This window comes from Punica granatum, chromosome 3, assembly GCF_007655135.1.
Source record: "Punica granatum isolate Tunisia-2019 chromosome 3, ASM765513v2, whole genome shotgun sequence".
Lineage (NCBI taxonomy): Eukaryota > Viridiplantae > Streptophyta > Magnoliopsida > Myrtales > Lythraceae > Punica > Punica granatum.
In genome coordinates, this window is record NC_045129.1 from 32,242,242 (window position 1) to 32,261,068 (window position 18,827).

The following is an 18,827-nucleotide window of genomic DNA, read 5'->3' on the forward strand; positions in this document are numbered from 1 at the left end:
AAAGCGGGCAATAGCGGGATAGGCACTAAGTTCTGGGATGTACAGGCGGAATCAATGTTCGGTAATAACCTGTAACAACCGTAGTGTCACAACATAGAACAATCCTAAAAACAACCCACAAACACAAGACTTGACAACAGACGTCACGCACGTCAAGCCCGCGGAAAATAATGCCAAATGCGAAATACCTTCCCGAGGCGATCCTTGATCGGTTCACACCTTGTACCCATTTTGTCTGTTTTAAGGTAGGATTTGCATGCCAAGATACCCCGATTAATAATCGGTTAATTCACGTAAATTCGGCAATAACAAAATCTCGTTGTTTGCTTATTTATGCCCGTTTTGTTACATTCTTGCACTTGTTTTGTTATGCGGATCGAGCTCGATCCCTTCGGATGCGACCCATAGGGGGTCCAACGCCCCACCGTAGATCACGGGGTCTACCCCCCCTAACACTGAGCGCATCTTAATTTCAATTCCGGTCTTTTCAAACCACACGGTGAGCACGAGTGGAATAATAACCGAACGCGATTCGACCGGGATTCAGTTGCTGTAATTTGTATTTTATTTATTTGAGAGGACAATGTAAGGATTTATGTTGTACATTTATTCATGTAAGAATCCCGGTCGGAGAGTGGACGGTCGGAGTGTTCCTTCGAATTTACGGTGTCAAAACGCGTAAGATGAGCGGAACCTAATTAAGCGGTAATTAAATTAAAATGGCAAGCCTAGACAAGCTAGAGTACCGATAGGGCATGCGAGATATAGGCTCGCATGTAACAGAACCCCCGAATTCGGAACTTCGGGTTTCGCAGACCATATGCCTTAGCAATTAGGTGTACCCCGTACCCCTAGACCCGGGTAATTTGCTGGCCCTCGACCTTCGGGTCGTAAAATGGCAAGTGGCGACTCCTTCTCACGTGCGTCCGTCGTGCGTCCTCGGGAAGGTGGACACTCCCAAGCCGCGTTACATAGGCGCGCGCACGCGTGCCCGACGAGATGAAATTCGAGTGCGTACACCAAGCATTGAAGTGAAAGAGAAAAGAGCCATAAAAATAGGATAAGCAAACGAAGCCTAGTTAAGATAGCAACACGGATAAAGTTAGTTTAACTATGAAAGACATAATAAATAAGCACACTTCAACCATGTCGGGTTAATTTGGTCATTTGACCAATCAAATCGCATTTTTGGCCCTAGTATTTATTTCATCATCACGGTTTATTGGACTCGTTTACATCATATTCTCTTTCTTTTAATAAAAAACCGATAAAATAGTTAAATATTTGATAAATTGAAGAGAAAATGCACAAGCTTTTTTTTCGGTTATAAGAGATTCCCAAAACCCAATACAAATATAAAAAAATAAGTGAAATTAAAATGATATATAAGTCCCACTGATGAGAATTGAACCCAAGACTTCTTGTTTCGAGTCAACGTGTTGCGCCACTATGCTAATTAGACTCCTTTCTCAAAATGCACAGTTGTTTTGATCAAAGGGAGAGAGAGAGTAAAAAGAGGAAGGAAAAAAATGAGGTAATGGGTGGTTATTTTGTATAGTAATAATGATTTTTTTCAATCTGATGGTGATTAAACAATATAACATAAACGACATAGATAAAAATGCAAGATGAAAGTTAGACCCGATGATCATTTCTCATTTTATAATAGTAAATATACATATAGGTATTGAATGTAACAATGGTATATAGTTATTAGTTTTCATAATTATAATTGGGATATTGACATTTCATGTTGCCACCTCATCAAAATTGAAATCATTTTCCCTCATGCTGTCTCTTTTCAGTTACCCCATTAACGTCTTATATTTTATAGCTCTTTTTTAAGAATTTTTAATATACAATTAGAAAACTATATGGTTTTTATTTATTTATTAAAAGTAGAACTTTCTAATATTAATATAAGCAATACATTGTACCCAATATCTTAAATACAATTTATTACTTTCTTTTGGGCCACAAATTTATTTTATGAAATCAAGGTCATTATTTTATCTTTCGACAAGAATTAATCACGTGTGTTGATATGTCCCTATTCTTCGATGGATCCCGGACGGGGCCTCCTTGCCTCTTCGGCTGTGGTGGGCCCAATCCCTTCAATTCCATGCCCAGTCTGCCTGCTCTCCTACTTCCTATTTCTAGGTCAATAATTTTCACTCTTTCTTCAATCTACTCTTCTCAAAACTCTCATTATTTTCGTTTGTAGATGGGACCACAAGGTATCCTAATCAATAAACCGAAATCAATTCTCATTCGACTATCAGCTTGCCCTGTCAAAGGAGCACTTCCAGTGGATTTGGATATGTGCAGTGATGATGCTCTTTGCTGATTGCACCACGGCTCGTGGTTAAAACCGAACCACAGCAATTATCACATTCGTTTTCGAAAACTGGGCAGAGGTGGTTTATAGAGGACAAAAGAACTGTGTAATGTGGAGTTGCAGAGTTCACTGAACATGGAAAAACTAAACAGAACAGAACAGGACAGGACAGAACGAAGAGGAAGAACAGAGCATCTCCCTTCCTTTTCTTCCTCTCTTTCCATCTGTATGCGTTTAAGCTGCTTTTTCTTCTTCTTTCTGGGGCAGAAGAAATCTGGCGGGTGTCACAAACGTGTCAAGAGACAAGTAGGCAGTGGGCCCACTCTGCATGGCCATGGCAGTTACAGTCTTTTCTTCTCCCCCTCCCTTTCCTCGTCTCTGCTGATTTCTCACGTCACAGTCTTCTCCTCTACTCAATCCTCTGCCCTTAATCGCACCTTTCCCCATCAGCTCTTGCTCTTGCAATGCTCGTGTGAAGGGTAAATCCCGACAGACCACAGACAGCCGCTGCAAACTTAGCTCAGCTGAAGAGATTCATGTCTGGTTTCGGGTTTTTTCGGCTGTTTTGATCGCTTGATTCATTTCATTGTGAAGGCTCAACTTTGTTCTTGTTCTTCTTCCTTGCAGTTGATGCCCGATCGAGCTGTTTCGGGGGTCTGAGCTCGAACAACGATGACTTCTGAGTCGGAAAACAGCGTTTCCCTGGGCAACCTCAAGCTGGCGCTGGTCCCGATGCCGCCCCCGTCGGACTCGGCAGAGCCGCTGCAGCCCAAGGACCAGACTGTTCCTTCGCCGGGCCAGCAGCAGAGCTCCATCCTCTCGCTCACCCTCAATGAGATCCAGTGCAAGAGCGGGAAGAGCTTTGGCTCGATGAGCATGGACGAGTTCCTGGCGAGTATTTGGAGCGTCGACGAGGGCACATCGGCGTCGGCATCCCTCTCCTTCCCCCGGAATGATCCCCCGGAGGATAGTCATAAACCTGCTGCTGCCACTGGTCCCGGTTCCCTGCTGCGACAGGCCTCATTCTCGATCCCGACCCTGCTGTGCAACAAGACCGTGGATGAGGTCTGGTTCGAGATACACAAGGACCAACAAGACAAGCAGCTGCCTGGCCCTGGACCCAGCAACCTCAGCAATCGTGCCCCGCCGAGGCGCCAGCCGACATTGGGGGAAATGACCCTTGAGGATTTCCTCGTGAAGGCCGGGGTCGTGCAGGAGCCAGCAACTCTGCCTTCTCAGTCTAAGAATTTAACGGCTTTGGCATTTCTTAAGCCTCCGCCGGGGTTCATGGATTCTGCTCCATCATTTAATCCCAGCTATGGAACGAGAAATCTGGCTGGTTTCGGATTGATCTCCAATAGCCATGGGTCCGGTAACAATCTTTCCGGCAACGGGATCACGGGTAATTACCCTCTGATATTTGGAAACAATGGTAACAGGTGTGCTGGAGAATCCTCTTGCAATGTCTTGAACGAGAACTGCCATGGTCTTGCGGAAGCGATGGGATTAAAAAGGAGGATTATCGAAGGGCCACCAGAAGTGGTGGTCGAGCGAAGGCAGCGTAGGATGATTAAGAACCGAGAGTCAGCAGCTCGATCTCGAGCCAGAAAACAGGTTCGAATAAGTGAAAGGGTTTTTCCTTCCCTTTCGTTCAGGACTTGGTTCGTGCCATCAGTAGTAAGATCATCATCGCAATCTTCGTGCCAACGACTTACGGTTGTCATCTTCTTGAATGCAGGCATACACGGTCGAGCTGGAAGTAGAGCTTAATCAGCTTAGGGAAGAAAATGAGAGGCTCAAAAGGATCGTGGTAATTAATAATGCTCTTTGCTTATGTCCTCGCGAAGTTCTACATTGAATTAACGAATTAGTAGTTTATCCGTTAGTCTGTTACGTCGGCACGTCATCTGTTTCGTAATTCCGTTGTAATGGCATGTTCTTTGTGACTAACTGAATTCCCTTCTTGATCTTCCTCCCAAACAGGCGGAGACAGATGGGAAACGACAAAAAGAGGTAACCGGGCGCGAAACATTAATCCGTTAAGCTCTTATAAGCCAAAACACGTCCCCGTCTATAATCACGGAAAGCAACCGAAACGGACGCTGGTCCATTCTGAGAAACTATGACTCTCTTAAGCTTCTCCATCCTATCATCCGTGTATGTATTGCAGGTGATGAGGAGGAGGCAACCTATTAGAGCAGTGAACGCAGCTGACCAGCTCAGGGCCATAAGGAGGACAGTGAGTATGGCTTGGTGAAGGACAGGGATAGCTTGGAAGAAGAGCAACTATGGAAGTTCCTCTGGTTTTAGGAACATCATGTGAATATTTCAAGATGTATGTATGTGGTGAAATATTGGAATGTGCATAAATAAGAGTAATTTGAGGCAAATTAACATGTATAGAAAATAGATATGAATAGATCTATGATATTTGTAGGGTATACATGCATAATCTGTCCAGACATCGTCAAATGTAGGAATGGTACTGCTGGATCTTCTCTCCTTGTTCTATATGGAATGGTATATGAGAAATCTCTGTACTTTTCAGACCATCACAGCGATTGATTTCTTCTATAATGAGTAAGAACTTAACACTTTCAAGTCACCTCGACTCATGGGAACAAGAAACTAAACTGAACAGGAAACAGTTGCAGAGCATTGAACTCGAGCTTGAGGCAAGTACAAACCGGAAAATCAGGCAAACAATATGCTTTTCGCATGCATAGATCTAAAATGTTCTTATTGCAGTCCTCAGGAAGAGAAGCAAAATGTAGAAATTTATCCCGAGATCTACAGCTTCCATGACCCGAAGATAAGAAGTAAGCGTTCCTTACCACAGCACAGATGGCACGATGACATGAGGTTCAACTTCTAAGCAAGGCCTTTTTCAAGAGTTATTAGTTATCAAAATCAAACTGCACATCTACATCAATATACTTCCTCATGATCCGAACTATGGCAGTGGTGAAACGAGCCAGTACCAGACAATCCTCATGGTCCTTGATGCCTGAAATCACCCCATCAACAGACAGCTTCCTAATGCGCGGACAGCGTCCCAGCAATTCTTCAACCAAGTCCACAAATTCATCCTTGAGAGTGTTCGACCACCCAACCTTCAAGTAAACCATATTCACCAAGTGAGCAGATCCTCCAAGGCAATATGGAAGCAACTCATCATCTCTCAAGTCACAGCCTAGAGAGAGATGGCTTAGCAGGGGGCAGCACAAGGCGATTGTCTCCAAGTCAACGACCTTGTTGCCCTCACCGAACGCCACATCCCAAAGCCTCAGCGTCCTTAATTTCAAGGATTTTGAGATCAATTGGTAGAACACCGCCGGCAGAATTGTGAAGTTGTTGAAGTCGATAGTCTCCAGATTCTCAGCTGAATCACAGATTTCAATATGCGGCATGGTAGAATGGTCAATCATGATCTTCTTCAAGCTACCATTTCCGATGACCTTGAAAAACTCGATATTACTATCTCTCAGGTGCAAATATTCAATATTACTCGCCTCCAAGACAAGCTTGTCCAAGCATATTTCTTCCATATAAAATCTCCTCAGATAAGGAGCACTAACTTCGACTTTCTCTAGAGGACCTGAAAGGTCAAGTTCAATAAGCTCCAAAGACTCAAGCTTCCGGCATGCGGCGAGTAAAAGACTCAAATCCTGCTCCGAGATGTGGACATAGCTTAAGGAGAGCGACCTCAAAGAAGTGAACTTATGGTAATTTGGGTCCACCTGTTCGATGGCATCATGGGCCAAAGTCAGCTTCTCAAGCTTCTGCCTCCCGCAAATCTCTACAACATTCAAGCCCGGCTCCGTGCGAACGTCATAGTGCAACTCCTGCAAGCTGTCCCTTGTGTAGAGGAGCCAACTCATGACCACCGAGGCCGAGAACTCATCGAGATCATCAACAATGATAAGCAGAGAGCGCAGTCCAGATGTCTGGAAAATCGTCCGAGTTATCAGAATCTCGATCTGACTAGTCGAAAGGTCGTGAAACCCATGCCAGTCGCCTGAGTTGAACGAGAGGACACGAAGGTGCTTGCGGAAAGCCTCACGCCATTTCCGGCATGTCGCTGAAGCGAGAACAACGTCTCGTGCAGCCGAAATGTGCGACAGGATATTGCCAATAACCTCTACGGGCAAGTGCTCCATGACAATCGACCAACAACCGCCAAACAAGCAGTCAAAGAATACCAAATCCCCACCAATCTCGTCCCTCTCAGCTCCCGCAAATTCAGCAAAAATTCATGACAAAACCCTTCACTCCCTCCTCAAGAACCCCTAAATTTCTGTCCTTTTCTTCCACAGATCCAGACAAGGCAACGAACCTCAACCCCAACCACCTTCAAATCAAGAGAAGGATAAAGCTTGAATTACAGAGCAGCTCAGAAGTACAGAGAACTCACAACCTCGAAATTCTCCGACATCTCGGCGGTTAAACAACGGAAATATTGACACTGAGCTTGATCGCCGGCGAGAACTCAGGCGCCGGCCGAGCGAAGGAGGGACGAACAGAGGCAGAGGCTTGAGGTTTTCATCGAAGTAAAGGATGCGGGCCGCAAACAATTACGAAAATCAAATGCTTATTAATAATTTTTTCGGGTCGCTATTTTTTGCTAAATATTAGAAGAATTAAATATTGGTTAAAGAATATTATATATTTTTAAAGATTATAATTTATATACGATATATCATCATAATATTAGAAGAAATCGCAGCTCTCTTGAAATAATGAATTTTTTTAAAGACTATATAAAATATAATATATATATATAGGAATATCGTTATATTGTTTTTAAAAATTATAAAGTAAAAGGAAATTTTCAAAAAAAATACAAAAATTCAAATTGTAAATGAGTTTCAAAGTCCATATTAAAAAAAATTGAGAAAATTTTCAAAATTTATGAATAAAAGGGCCTTTATTAAAAAAGATTTAGAAAATTACAAAAATTTCAAAATTTATCAATCGATGGCTGGGTGGTCGGCCGGGACACTACCTCCAATCCAATGTGAGAGATCCCCTAGTCGGTGGATTTGTCGAATTAGAGAGTGAGAGCGTCCTTACTAGCCATCCAACCCAATATTGAGGTTGTTGCACATGGTCTAAGATCGTTGGTGACCTAAATCAGGGAGTGTGTGGTCAGCGGGGACGGGGACCCTCGCACCCCCCAATTCAAGAGATTTCATTTTGGGGGCTTGGGCTTCCCTTAGGCCATCCACCCTAGGATTTAGGTGCCGGCTTGGGCTGAGCTCGTTAGGGATTATTGGCCGACGTGGACATCCACCCTCCTTATTCGATACCATTTTTAAAATATATTTTCAATATTTTTTTGGGTTCAATCTTTTTTTTTTCAGATTTTCTGAATTTATATGAATTTTGAAACTTTTTTTAGTTTTTTGAATTTTGAATTTTTCTAAAATTTTCCTTTTATTTTAATTTTTTTATTTTTCCTCATATTTTATAACTTTATACGAAATTTGAAAATTTTTCTTAATTTCCTCGGATTTTTGTAAGTTTTATATTTTTTTCTGCAGTTTTCCTTTAGTTTCGTATTTTTCTTGAATTTGCAATTTTTTAGCATTTTAACTTTTTCCTATGGTTTATTTTTTGATGTTTTATTTCAATATTTATCTTATTTCTAAAATTTTCTTTGATTTTTAAATTATATATATTTTTCTCAAATTTGCTGAATTGATATCAACTTTGAAATTAATATAAACTTTCAAAGTAATTGCACGTTAGACCTTCCAAGACGGCAAGGTTGACTCCATTTGGACATCATAGTGCTACTCCCTCAAGCTGTCCCTCCCTTGTGGAGAGGAGCCAACTCATTGCCACTAGCACCGTGCAAACTCATGAGGATCATCAACTACAACAAGGAGAGACCGCAGTCCGACTGCCTGGAAGATTGTCCGAGTTATTGTAATCTCTATCTGACTACTGGAAAAAGTGTTAAACTCGTGCCAGTTACTCGTGTTGAACGAGAGATATAATTAATTTCAATAATCCTCAGTTGCCCCTCTTCATCATAGTATATTGTTCGGTCATCGCCCAGACAGGGCATGTAAAATAAAAAAAAGCAAAATATGGGAGGTTAATTAAAATCAAAACTCAACTCAACTCAACCCTCAATTCAAACACACTCTAATTAACTGAAATCAGCCACAATTCTTCCCCCGGTGATATACAACTAGGCATAAGTACTGGTGGAGAAAGTTTATGTTTCTCCCACAATTGCATGCACAGAATACCCAGCAACGACGAATTCATGAAACTAAACTGAATATGAAACAATCACCCGGCATCAATCACTGTAATGAATGCATTCAGCGAGCATCGAGGCCCAGCATGAGGCTAGTATAGACCTGAAAATAAAGGTGTCTAAGAATCTTTCAATGTATATAGATCTAACAAATCGTTCCTGTTTATTCTTGAGATCAACAGCTTCCGTAAATCTTTGACAAGACTCGTTCCACAACACATATGACACTACAATATGAAGTTCAACTCCTAAGCTAGGCCCTCTTCTTGCACTAGGGAATGAAAATTAAGCACTACATCCATATCAATTTTCCTCCTCATGACCTTAATCATAGCAGTGGTGAAACGAAGCAGCACCTGACGATCCTCGTCCTCCACGCCTGTAACTTCCGCATTCACAGTCAGTTTCTGAAGGCATGGACAGCATCCTAGCAAACCCTCAATTAAGTCCATGAATTCACCCTTGAGGGACCACGCAACCTTCAACTGAACCACATTGGCAAAGCACGCATAACCTCCAAGACGATACAGAAGCAGCTCATGCTCATCATCTTCTAGGTCGCAGCCCGAGAGAGATGGCTTAGCTGCAGGCAGCGTGAGTCAATTTCATCCAAGTCAATGAACATGTGCCCCTCTCTGAACGCCACACCTCAAAGACTGAGTTTCCTCAATTTCGAGGATTTCGGGATTAATCGGTAGAACACTGCTTGCAGAACTGTGAACGTCTCGAAGTCGATAGACTCCAGATTCTCACTCGAATCACAGATTTCAATATTTTGCACAAAAAGAGAGTTGATCATTATCGTCTTCAAGTTACTGATTCTGATGACCTGAGTAACCTGACAGTTATATCTCTCAGGTGCAAATATTTAATTTCATCCGCCTCCAAGATAAGCTGGTCCAAGGCTAACGAATACATACAGAAGCTCCTTAGATTAGGAGAACTAACTTTTAACTTCTCCTGAAGGCTCCACTCCAATAAGTACCAAAGACTGAAGCTCCGGGCATGCATCAAGTAAAAGAGTCAAGCCCAGCACCGAGATTCGGACAAAGCTTAAGCAGAGATACCTCAAAGAAGTGAACCTATGCTAAAATCGGTCCACCTGCTCAATGGCAATATCTTCTAGATCTAGCTCCTCAAGCTTCTGCCTCCCTAAAATTTCTAAAACATCCAAGGCCGGGTTTGTGTGGACAAGATAGTCCAACTCCCTCAAGCTGTTCCTTGTGTGGTGAAGCCAACTCAGTACAGTCGAGGCCAAGTACTCAATGTAAGGATCAAGTACGATTCGCAGAGAGCGCGCCCCTTGTCTGGAAAATAGTTCGAGTTATCAGAATCTCGATCTCACGATCTCACTCACCGTAAATTGGCGAAACCTATTCCACTCACACAAGTCGAACAAGAGGACACGGAGGTGCTCGTGGAAAGCCTCGCACCAATTCCGGCAAGTCCCTGAAGCCCTAACGACGTCCGTGCAGCCGAAATGTGCGACATGATTTTGCCGATAACCTCTATGGGCAAGCGCTCCATGACAATCGATCAACCAACAAACAAGCAGTCAAGTACTTCAAGAATATCAAAATCCACTAAATTTGTCTCCCTTAGCCTCAGCACCTGAAATTTTGCAGAAACTCGTGACCAAACCCGTCACTCCCTCCTAAGAAACCATTAAAAAAAATCTAGACTTCAGGCAAGGCAACGAAGATAAACGCAACAAGATGGCCGCAAGAACTCAGGCGCCGACACCGAGCTTGATCGCCGGCACTGGAAATGTGAATGTCAGTGGCATGTACCTTGAAGAAAAGTCGGGTGGTTTGCCAAAGATGGGACGAGACGGAGCTTGATCGCCGGCAAGAACTCAGGCGCCAGCAGAGCGAATGAGGGAGGAGGAGAGGCAAGCGGCCGCGAAGTTTTCGTTGAAGCAGAGGCCCTTTGGCTCGAGACCGCCCGTTAGCAATAGTCTCCCAAAAATGGAATTTCAGTTAAGTATGCTAAGTGTATAGAGAGCGAGTTGAAAAAAAGGGGATTCATCGGATCATAGTTAAGAAATTTAGTTTAAAAATTCTTTAATTTTTTAATTTTTTAGTTTAACATAGGAAACTGTACAATATCAAATATAGAGTATAACTAAAACAAATAATAAAATTACTTATTTATATAAATAATTATGAATCGTCGATTGATAATAAATAATTCAATTTTTTTTGAAAGATAGTACTAATTAATTTTCATACGTTATAAGATGAAATATTTTTCCAAGCTAATCTTAATTCAGATTTTTAATATTTCTAATTAAAAAATTATGATCACGATATAATATCTTAAGTCACCCTCTAATTTTAAGTAGACAAACTTTACTCACAGTTGGACTTTCCAATTCATTAAAAGTATCATATGATCACATAACAACAAAGTATATCCAATTAAATATTAATTTTAGTTAATAGGCTGTTGTAACTTTGCGTTTCACCAAACGTTAAAATAAGAAGAAATGTTAAAGAAGAAACAATTTAAACTGTTGATAAATTGAAATAGCCTTTCAACAATATGCGTTAGTTTTATGTAATTCGACGCTTATTTTGATTAATTAAGGTCTCAAATGCGAGTCATAAAATTTGAAAAAAAAATCATGATTGAAAGAGTTTTATTCTCTAATTATTATTATTATATAGGTTATATGTTGTACTTTGTAAATAATTTGACTATATAGTCAATCAAACTATATCTAATATAAACAAAAAAAAGGAATAGTGATTTTTTATTTATTAATGAATATATAATATAATAAATTATTAAAATAAAGAAGAAAAAAGGGGTTGAAGGATCTGATTATATGAATGCTATGCCTTATAAAATAAAAAAAGAATAGTGGAATTTTTTTAGTCATTAATGAATGAATATATAATATAATAAAATTAATTGTTAAAATGGGGGGCGCTCCAGCTCACTCAAGAATGGGACGGCAGTCGAGGGTTAGGGGCAGAGGTCAGTCCTTCACACCGAATAGCCTTTGTGGCATCGTCACTTTCGGATCAAAAGTGCCACTAACCTTCCCTTCTTTCGATCTCGAGTACTTTGAGATGCTCCTCCCTGCCGATCAAGCAAGCCGCAGTAAAGGCGATAGAGAGAGAGGGATCAGGATCCGAAGGCAAGGTGTTTACTGCCTTCCCTTGCGTAAAGGGTCTTCTTTATATAAACCATAAGCCCTATGGCTTTCTGCCCTACCAACACAAAAAAGGCATTTCGGTGTGTAGTTGAGATACACACGTTTTTCGGATGGACTCACTTACCTACTCCAACTCTATCTAATAGTTTCTCTCCTTGCATGCGAGAGACTTCTATGCTAGCCTTCCTGACTATCCGAAAAACGCAGACTGAAGCGGAGTTATCGAAAGTCCGTGGAAACTAGTCAATAAACCATTATTTTTTTAAGTGGTTCGTATGCCTACTTTACCTACTTGATGAAAGGAAAGGAAGCATAGACACGTATCAGAGAAGAGAAAATCACCTCAGCTCGCCTGAGACATAGCATAGCAAAGCTAGCCTTCAGAGATCTCTTGCTCAAAAAACTAGTTGATGAACAAGTGTGTGATCCACCGATTCACTGAGTGACTCTTTCTTGTTGTGGGGGGTGTTGGTTCTGTGGGGGGAACAATTCAAGAGTATGAATAGTTAGCATACTCTCCTCAAGATGGCTCAAAAACTTAAGTTATATAGGTTTTCTTCTTCTTTTTTTTTCGGTAAAGCCTGGGGCATGGCCCAAATTACAATGAAACAGGAATAAAGTGGGGCATGGTGGCCCATACAATGTCGCCTAACAGCAGCCGAAACACCCCATTAGGAACTGAGTGAATAATATGCGTGTCGGGTGGGTACTCCACAGCCATATTTGCAAGCTTGTCTGCACAAGAGTTGCCCTCCTGATAAGTGTGTTGCATCCGGACCTCCCAATCTCGACTACAAAGGTCAAGAATTCGACCTCGGAGAGTCTGTAGCCAAGGAGTAGTAGGGCCATCCCCTGAAATGATTCGTAGGATTGCTAATGAGTCCATTTTGAAAATTAACCTTCGGCATCCCATGTTCCAATCTATCTCCATCCCCGTGAGTACCCCCAAAGCTCCGCCATGGTGACCGTAGCGATGCCAATGTTTTGGGCAAATCCCACGATCCACTTGCCATTTGCATCACGGAGGAGGCCACCAGCTTCGGCTGCCTCGGGATTGCCTCTTGAAGAACCGTCCGTGTTAAGTTTGAAGAAGTCATCAGGGGATCAAATCCAATTGATGCCGACCCAGCGTTTGGAGGTGGTACCTATCGCCTTTTCCACCAAAGCCTAGCCTTCCCGGAAAGACCGAGCGGTCTGTAAGATGGTCTGACATGCCAAGGTAGGACGGCTGAAATCCGACTCGAATAACTCCTTGTTCCTCCATGACCACAGCAGCCAGCAACTTGTAGCAAAGGTAGTCGACCATTGTTGATGATACGGGGTAGGACAAATTTTGCCAAACCCAATCCAATAGGTCCAGAGTGAAGAATTCTGGTTGAGCATCGATCAGAACAAGCCTCAACCAAATTTGCTTCGCCAGAACACAATCCCACAGGACATGCAAGGTAGATTCAACCCCACTCTCGCAATGGGGGTAGCTAGGGGTGTCGCACAAGCTCCTTCGGTAACGCGCCTCGTTCTTGAGCAAGCTCTCCCGGGCAGCGCGCCAAAGGAAGAACCGGATATATAGGTTTTTTAGATATTATCTTTGCATTTTATTACGCCATTCCGTACAGGAATGTGGTTAATTTTTTCGCGCCATTTCATATTCTTCTTTGCACCCCAAGTTTACCTCTTTCTCGAAGTCCATACAATTCCCAGTTCTTCATATTTTAGCCCCAATCAATTCTTGAATCGAATAGGAGCAAATCGACCCTCAAATGTTGGCCGATTAATGGCCTAATTTATAGACTTCCACGAATTAACTGATTCAGCATCCAAATAAAAATGGGCAGGAAGTCATAAATTGCTGCAATGTCAACATCTTTCGGGCCAAGATTTATGCTCGGGCAAAGCGATTTTTAGGAATTATATATACTAATTCCTTTGAACATATATAATTTTAGAATTTAAGTAATCTATCCAAACTATTTTAATAATATGTGTGTAATTTACTCAAAAGATGTGCAATTTATTTTAAAATTAAGTTACTTTACTATGATTTTAAGTAATTTACTTATCACTTTAAAAATTTATTGCACTTTAGTTTACCAAAAAGTTTACTGCACCTTAATTAATTAGATCTTCCCTGAAATGATAGCAGCTTGTATGAACTTTGGGTCATTGACTATAGTTTGTTATCTAATTATAAACCAGATCAAACCTGCGTTATAAATAATAACGATTCAACAATTTTATAGAATAGTGATTGTCTTGTTCAAAATATAAAAAGTAATAAGCATCTAATATTTGCTCTATATTTTCTCATTTTAATATAGTTATCGATATCATTCACCGGAAAAAATATGGTTATCGATATCTTAATAAAACCCGTTATCAGTATCCTAAGAAAATCCGTAACAAAAAATTGAAGTGTCTCAAAATTTCTAACGAAATATATAAGGAAAAAAAAAATGGATCCACTCTTGCATAAGCAGTTATCTCATTTTACGTATCATCTAGGGAGTAGATCCATAATCTTCCGCCACTTGAATCTAAAGCAGAATTTGGAATAGTGAAGAAATTGTTCTAATTCGAGAATCAATGGGTTGTTGCTTGTTGAAGTACTCGGTATAAAATACATATTTTTAACGAGCTGGAGAAATATAATATTTAAAATTCTATAATAATATAAAAAACATATTAAAATAGAATTATATGCTTATACTACTATATATTTTATTGTAATTCTTTTACCATTTGTATTTGCGATTTAAAATTATTAAAAGATATAACAAGTATAATAATTTCATATGATTAAGTCTAGAGATTGATATATTTTACTGGTATATTACTTATATAATTAAATTGACGATGTGATGTCGTCGCAAGAGGACTAGCAAAAGATTACATGGCTTCACGAGATTTTATTTTTGTGATGTTGTTGTGTGAGAGACTGGCAATGGCAAATATATATAATTCGTTATTATAGATATTGATTGATTATCAAAATTTCGACATGGTCCAAATATGTTACCCGTAAAAAGTTAGACCTGAAATATTAGAATTTCGAGCTACCAACCTCGGCCACATTAGGCCTGACATTATTTTATAAACGCTAAATCTGAATACCTTTGTACATAATATAATGCTTGAAAATAGACACTTTCCTCGGATAGTAAAATAGGATTAATATTGAAGACCATATAATCCATCTACATATTCGGAAAAAAGAACAAGGGTCAAAGTAATTAATTTGCATAAATATTCGAAAAATATGTTAACTAGTTTATAGCTAGTTCATCACAATTGATATGATACTTTTAGTCAGTAATGGGATGTATCCTTTTCATTGATCCAGCTTTTCTCTTCATCAAGTTTCTGTTCGAACTTTGAGAACAGACTAATGTACGAAAGTTTGCTTTCATTTGACAGAATGTTGAGCAACGAGGATCCAACAAGAAAAACTCGATAGAAATACATATGAAAATAAAAATTCATTGAGTCGACAATCAATCTTGAGCTTGGGGCTCGTGCAATGAAACCTGAAAATAAGGGCATATAAGAAGCTTTGAACAAAATGCCCATGTTTGCCGTCCTCACAGGAAGAGAAGCAAAAAAATGTGAATAACGGGAAGACAAGTTGAAAGTTCCAACTTCTAAGCAAGGCCTTTCTTGAAATACTAACAAAAATTAAAATTCACTTCTACATTAGCATAGTTCCTCAGGATCCGAACCATGGCATTGTTGAAACAAGTCATCTTCTGACAGTGGTTGTAGTCGTAGCTCCTATAACCTGAAATCCTTCCGTTTACGGTCACATTCTTAAGGCTCGGACAGCGTCCCAGCAAACCCTCCAACGAGCCCAAGAAATCGTCCATGGGAATATAAATCGACCACCCAACCTTCAAGTGGACCACATTCTCGAAGCAAGCAGATGCTGGGAGACAATACGGAAACAACTCAGCATCTCCGCATTCACATCTCAAAGATAGAAAGCTGAGCTGCGGGCACCACCCTGCAATCATGCCCAAGTCAACTGCCTTAGTCCCATCATCGAACGCCATATCCGAAAGCCTGAGCTCCCTCAATTTTGAGGATTTCGAGATCAATCGGTAGAACTCTGCCCCGAAATCCCGAAGAGGGCGAATTTGATAATCTCCAGATTCTCAGCCGAGTCGCAGATTTCAATATGTGGCATGGGCAGCATGCCAATGTTGTTGATAGATATTCCCCTCAAGCTGCCTTTCCCGATGAACTTGAAGAACCTGAGACGAGAAGAAGGTCCCCAGTAAAAATCTTCAATCCTATCCGCCTCCAAGATAAGCTTGTCCAAGGTTGCGTCGAACATACGGAATCTAGGAGCACTATCTTCAACTAGAGATTCTGAAGGGTAGAATCCAGCAAGCTCCACAGACTCAAGCTTCGGGCATATTGCGGAGAGTAGAAGACTCAAATCCACGTCCAAGATTTTGACATGGCATAAGGACAGCGACCTCAAAGAAGTGAACTGATGGTGATTCGGATTTACCCGTTCAATGCAAACCTGGCCTAGATGTAGCTTCTCAAGCGTCTGCATCCTGCTAATAATGTCCACAAAGTTCATGGCTGGGTTCGTGCGAACCTCATAGTGCAACTCTCTCAAGCTGTCTTTCGCATGGAGAAGCCAACTCATCACCCCGAAGGCGGAGAACTCGTGATTGCCAAAATCTTGAATAACCAAAGACTGCAGTCCCATCGTCCGCAGGAAGATCATCCTAGTTATCAGAAACTCAATCTGACCAGTGGTAAGGCTTTGAAACCCATCCTCATGCGACTTGAACGAGAGGGCGCGGAGGTTCTTGGGGAAAGCCTCACGCCATTTCCGGCATGTCGCTGAAGCCCGAACAACATGCCGCACAGCCGAAATGCGCGACAGGATGTCGCGGATAATCTCTTTGGCAAGTGCTCCATAACAAAACAATCAACCGTCAACCACCAAACGAGCAGAGCCCACCAACTTCGTCCCTCAATCTTCAGCTCCCGATATCTTGCAGTGATTTGTTCTTGGGCATGAACGATCCGCAAAAGGGATATCGGAAGGGAGAATGAGTAGAGAGAATTGAACAGGGAATTTAAACTTATTTAGCGAATATATATATGTGAGAAATCTCTACCAGAATATCTTCTTCTTTTTTGGGTGAACAGGATATCTATATCTTTTGTTTTCTGGGGCCACATTATGTCTGTATATTTAATTGCAACATATGTTACTAGAGATAACATAATATCCCATAGAAATATATTTCAGATATTAACGCAATATTTACGAGATAATATAGAGATAATGACAAATAATATCAAAGATATTCATCAAGAGATTTTCTAGACAAAATTTGTTACCATAATTACGATCTCAAGATGGACCCAATCCTGCCATTGCCATCGCCACCAATGCCATCTCCACACTCCATCACTATCAACACCATCTCCGTCACCTTCCCCTTCCTCCTTTGTCATTGCCAACAGCCACCATCAATTTGTTTCGTCTCTCTTTCCCCTACTTTGTTTCGTCTCCCTCTCTCTCTCTTCAGTCAATCCTCTCTGCCTCTGCCGAGGAACAGAGCAGTGAGCCCTCGTGGAACAGTGGAATCACCGCCCCATCCACCCACGGCACACCACATCCTTCATCAAAAGATCTCTCTCTCTAACAACAGCTCATAACTATTTCTCTCTCTCCCTCTTTCTATCCCAATACCTGCTTCAGTCTTCTCCAGCAGCACTCTGCCCCTCTGCCTCTGCCGAGGAGCAGAGTAGTGAGCCCAAGTGGAAGAGTGGAATCACCATCCCATCAACCAACCACACACACCCTTCATCAAAAGATCTCTCTCTCTCTCTCTCTCTCTCTCTCTCTCTCTCTCTCTCTCTCTCTAACAAGAACTCATAACCATCATCATCCTCTTCAGCCATTATTACTCCAAACTCTCTCTCTCTCTCTCTCTTTCTGGGTTTGCTATGGCTGGTTGTACTGTCTTGAGGTGGAGGCTCCAATAGCGTTCCTGAACTCGAACCAAGAACTACCATTCTCATCTCTCTTTGCCTTTCTCTTTAGTTATTGGAAAGACATTATTGTTTCTCTTTCTTGCCCCTCTCTCTCACACAGAGCAGAGCCTTCCCCAATCACCATCCTCAAGCTCCCACTCCCTCTCTCTTGGCCTTTCTTTGACATCCATCATCATCACCAGCCCCTTCATCATCACCATCACCATACCGCGGCCTCTTACCTTCCCTCCATGGCCTTTCTCCCTCTATTCATCTTCCTCTTTCTTCTCTACTCTATTCCTATTTCTTCCGTGGCCGCTGACACCCGCCTTTGCCGGCGACTCCTCTCTCCTCCTGAAGGTGTCCTCTCTATTCGTTGAGGGTGGGCGTGACGAAGGAGAAGAAGGGAGGAAGAGAGAGAGATGAGAGGAGAAAAGATAATAGAGAGAGGGAGCTGCGGGACCCTGAAAAGTCCCCACCTCAGACCCATTTGCCCAATCATCACCGTTAAATTGCCACATAGTCGAAATTCTTACTGTTCATAAGCCTTCTCAACCCTGAACTTATCCTGAACAAAGACGTTCATTATTAAAAACAATTGTGTAAGCACGGGTGAAAAAAAATAAATAAAATCTCGATTGTAAATGGACTATCTTCTACCTTGCTCGTCATAATATCGGCAGCTTTCCTCGACATCCCGCCACTCGCCTTCCCATAATGGGGTTCCTCAGAAGATTGGTTATCCTGCAAAGTCTCAAGGCCACCACCGATTAAGACATCTGGAAATTGTATGATGCGTTTGGTTTGTAAGTAACATTTTAAAATTAGATTTTGAAAAAGAGTGGTATAAATGGTTATGTATGGGGCTTATCCTTTGTATGAGTTATGTGATTTTGATTTTGAAAAAGAGTTACATAAATGAGGCTCACTCTTTGACTTTGTATAAGTTATTTTATTTTGTTGTGGGTAAAATTAAGTTAAAGTAAGATTTTAAAATCCCACTTTGAATCCAAACGAGGCGTAATCTTTAAGATTCATTGGAAACTGCAATGCTG

The 18,827-nt window shown here is 41.4% G+C and overlaps 3 protein-coding genes and 1 long non-coding RNA gene across 6 annotated transcripts; 1 reads left to right on the forward strand and 3 right to left on the reverse strand.

Moving 5' to 3' along the window:
• Positions 1-2,467: 2,467 nt before the first annotated feature.
• On the forward strand, positions 2,468-4,890 carry LOC116200708 (ABSCISIC ACID-INSENSITIVE 5-like protein 1). Of its 3 annotated transcripts, none has more exons than XM_031531563.1 (5): positions 2,468-2,817; positions 2,966-3,952; positions 4,077-4,148; positions 4,322-4,351; positions 4,509-4,890. In XM_031531563.1, exons 2-5 carry the CDS (start codon positions 3,011-3,013, stop codon positions 4,593-4,595), a joined length of 1,131 nt encoding a protein of 376 aa, XP_031387423.1. In that variant the 5' UTR covers positions 2,468-2,817; positions 2,966-3,010; the 3' UTR covers positions 4,596-4,890. The 3 variants fall into 3 exon arrangements, with proteins under 3 accessions (XP_031387423.1, XP_031387424.1, XP_031387422.1); XM_031531564.1 differs by having other exon boundaries at positions 2,468-2,678; XM_031531562.1 differs by having other exon boundaries at positions 2,469-2,876.
• A 345-nt stretch (positions 4,891-5,235) lies between these two features.
• LOC116200537 (F-box/LRR-repeat protein At1g67190-like) lies at positions 5,236-6,498 on the reverse strand. Its single transcript, XM_031531380.1, has one exon. It carries the CDS (start codon positions 6,496-6,498, stop codon positions 5,236-5,238), a length of 1,263 nt encoding a protein of 420 aa, XP_031387240.1.
• Positions 6,499-8,648: 2,150 nt separating this feature from the next.
• On the reverse strand, positions 8,649-10,778 carry LOC116198564. Its single transcript, XR_004155344.1, has 2 exons — positions 10,400-10,778; positions 8,649-10,263 (listed from the first exon to the last, which is right to left on the reverse strand). It is a non-coding gene; the product is annotated as an uncharacterized LOC116198564 (long non-coding RNA).
• Positions 10,779-15,225: 4,447 nt separating this feature from the next.
• On the reverse strand, positions 15,226-18,560 carry LOC116198648 (F-box/LRR-repeat protein At1g67190-like). The gene is made up of 3 exons (XM_031528846.1): positions 18,433-18,560; positions 17,134-18,340; positions 15,226-16,976 (listed from the first exon to the last, which is right to left on the reverse strand). Exon 3 carries the CDS (start codon positions 16,505-16,507, stop codon positions 15,860-15,862), a length of 648 nt encoding a protein of 215 aa, XP_031384706.1. The 5' UTR covers positions 16,508-16,976; positions 17,134-18,340; positions 18,433-18,560; the 3' UTR covers positions 15,226-15,859.
• Between the last annotated feature and the right edge of the window lie 267 nt (positions 18,561-18,827).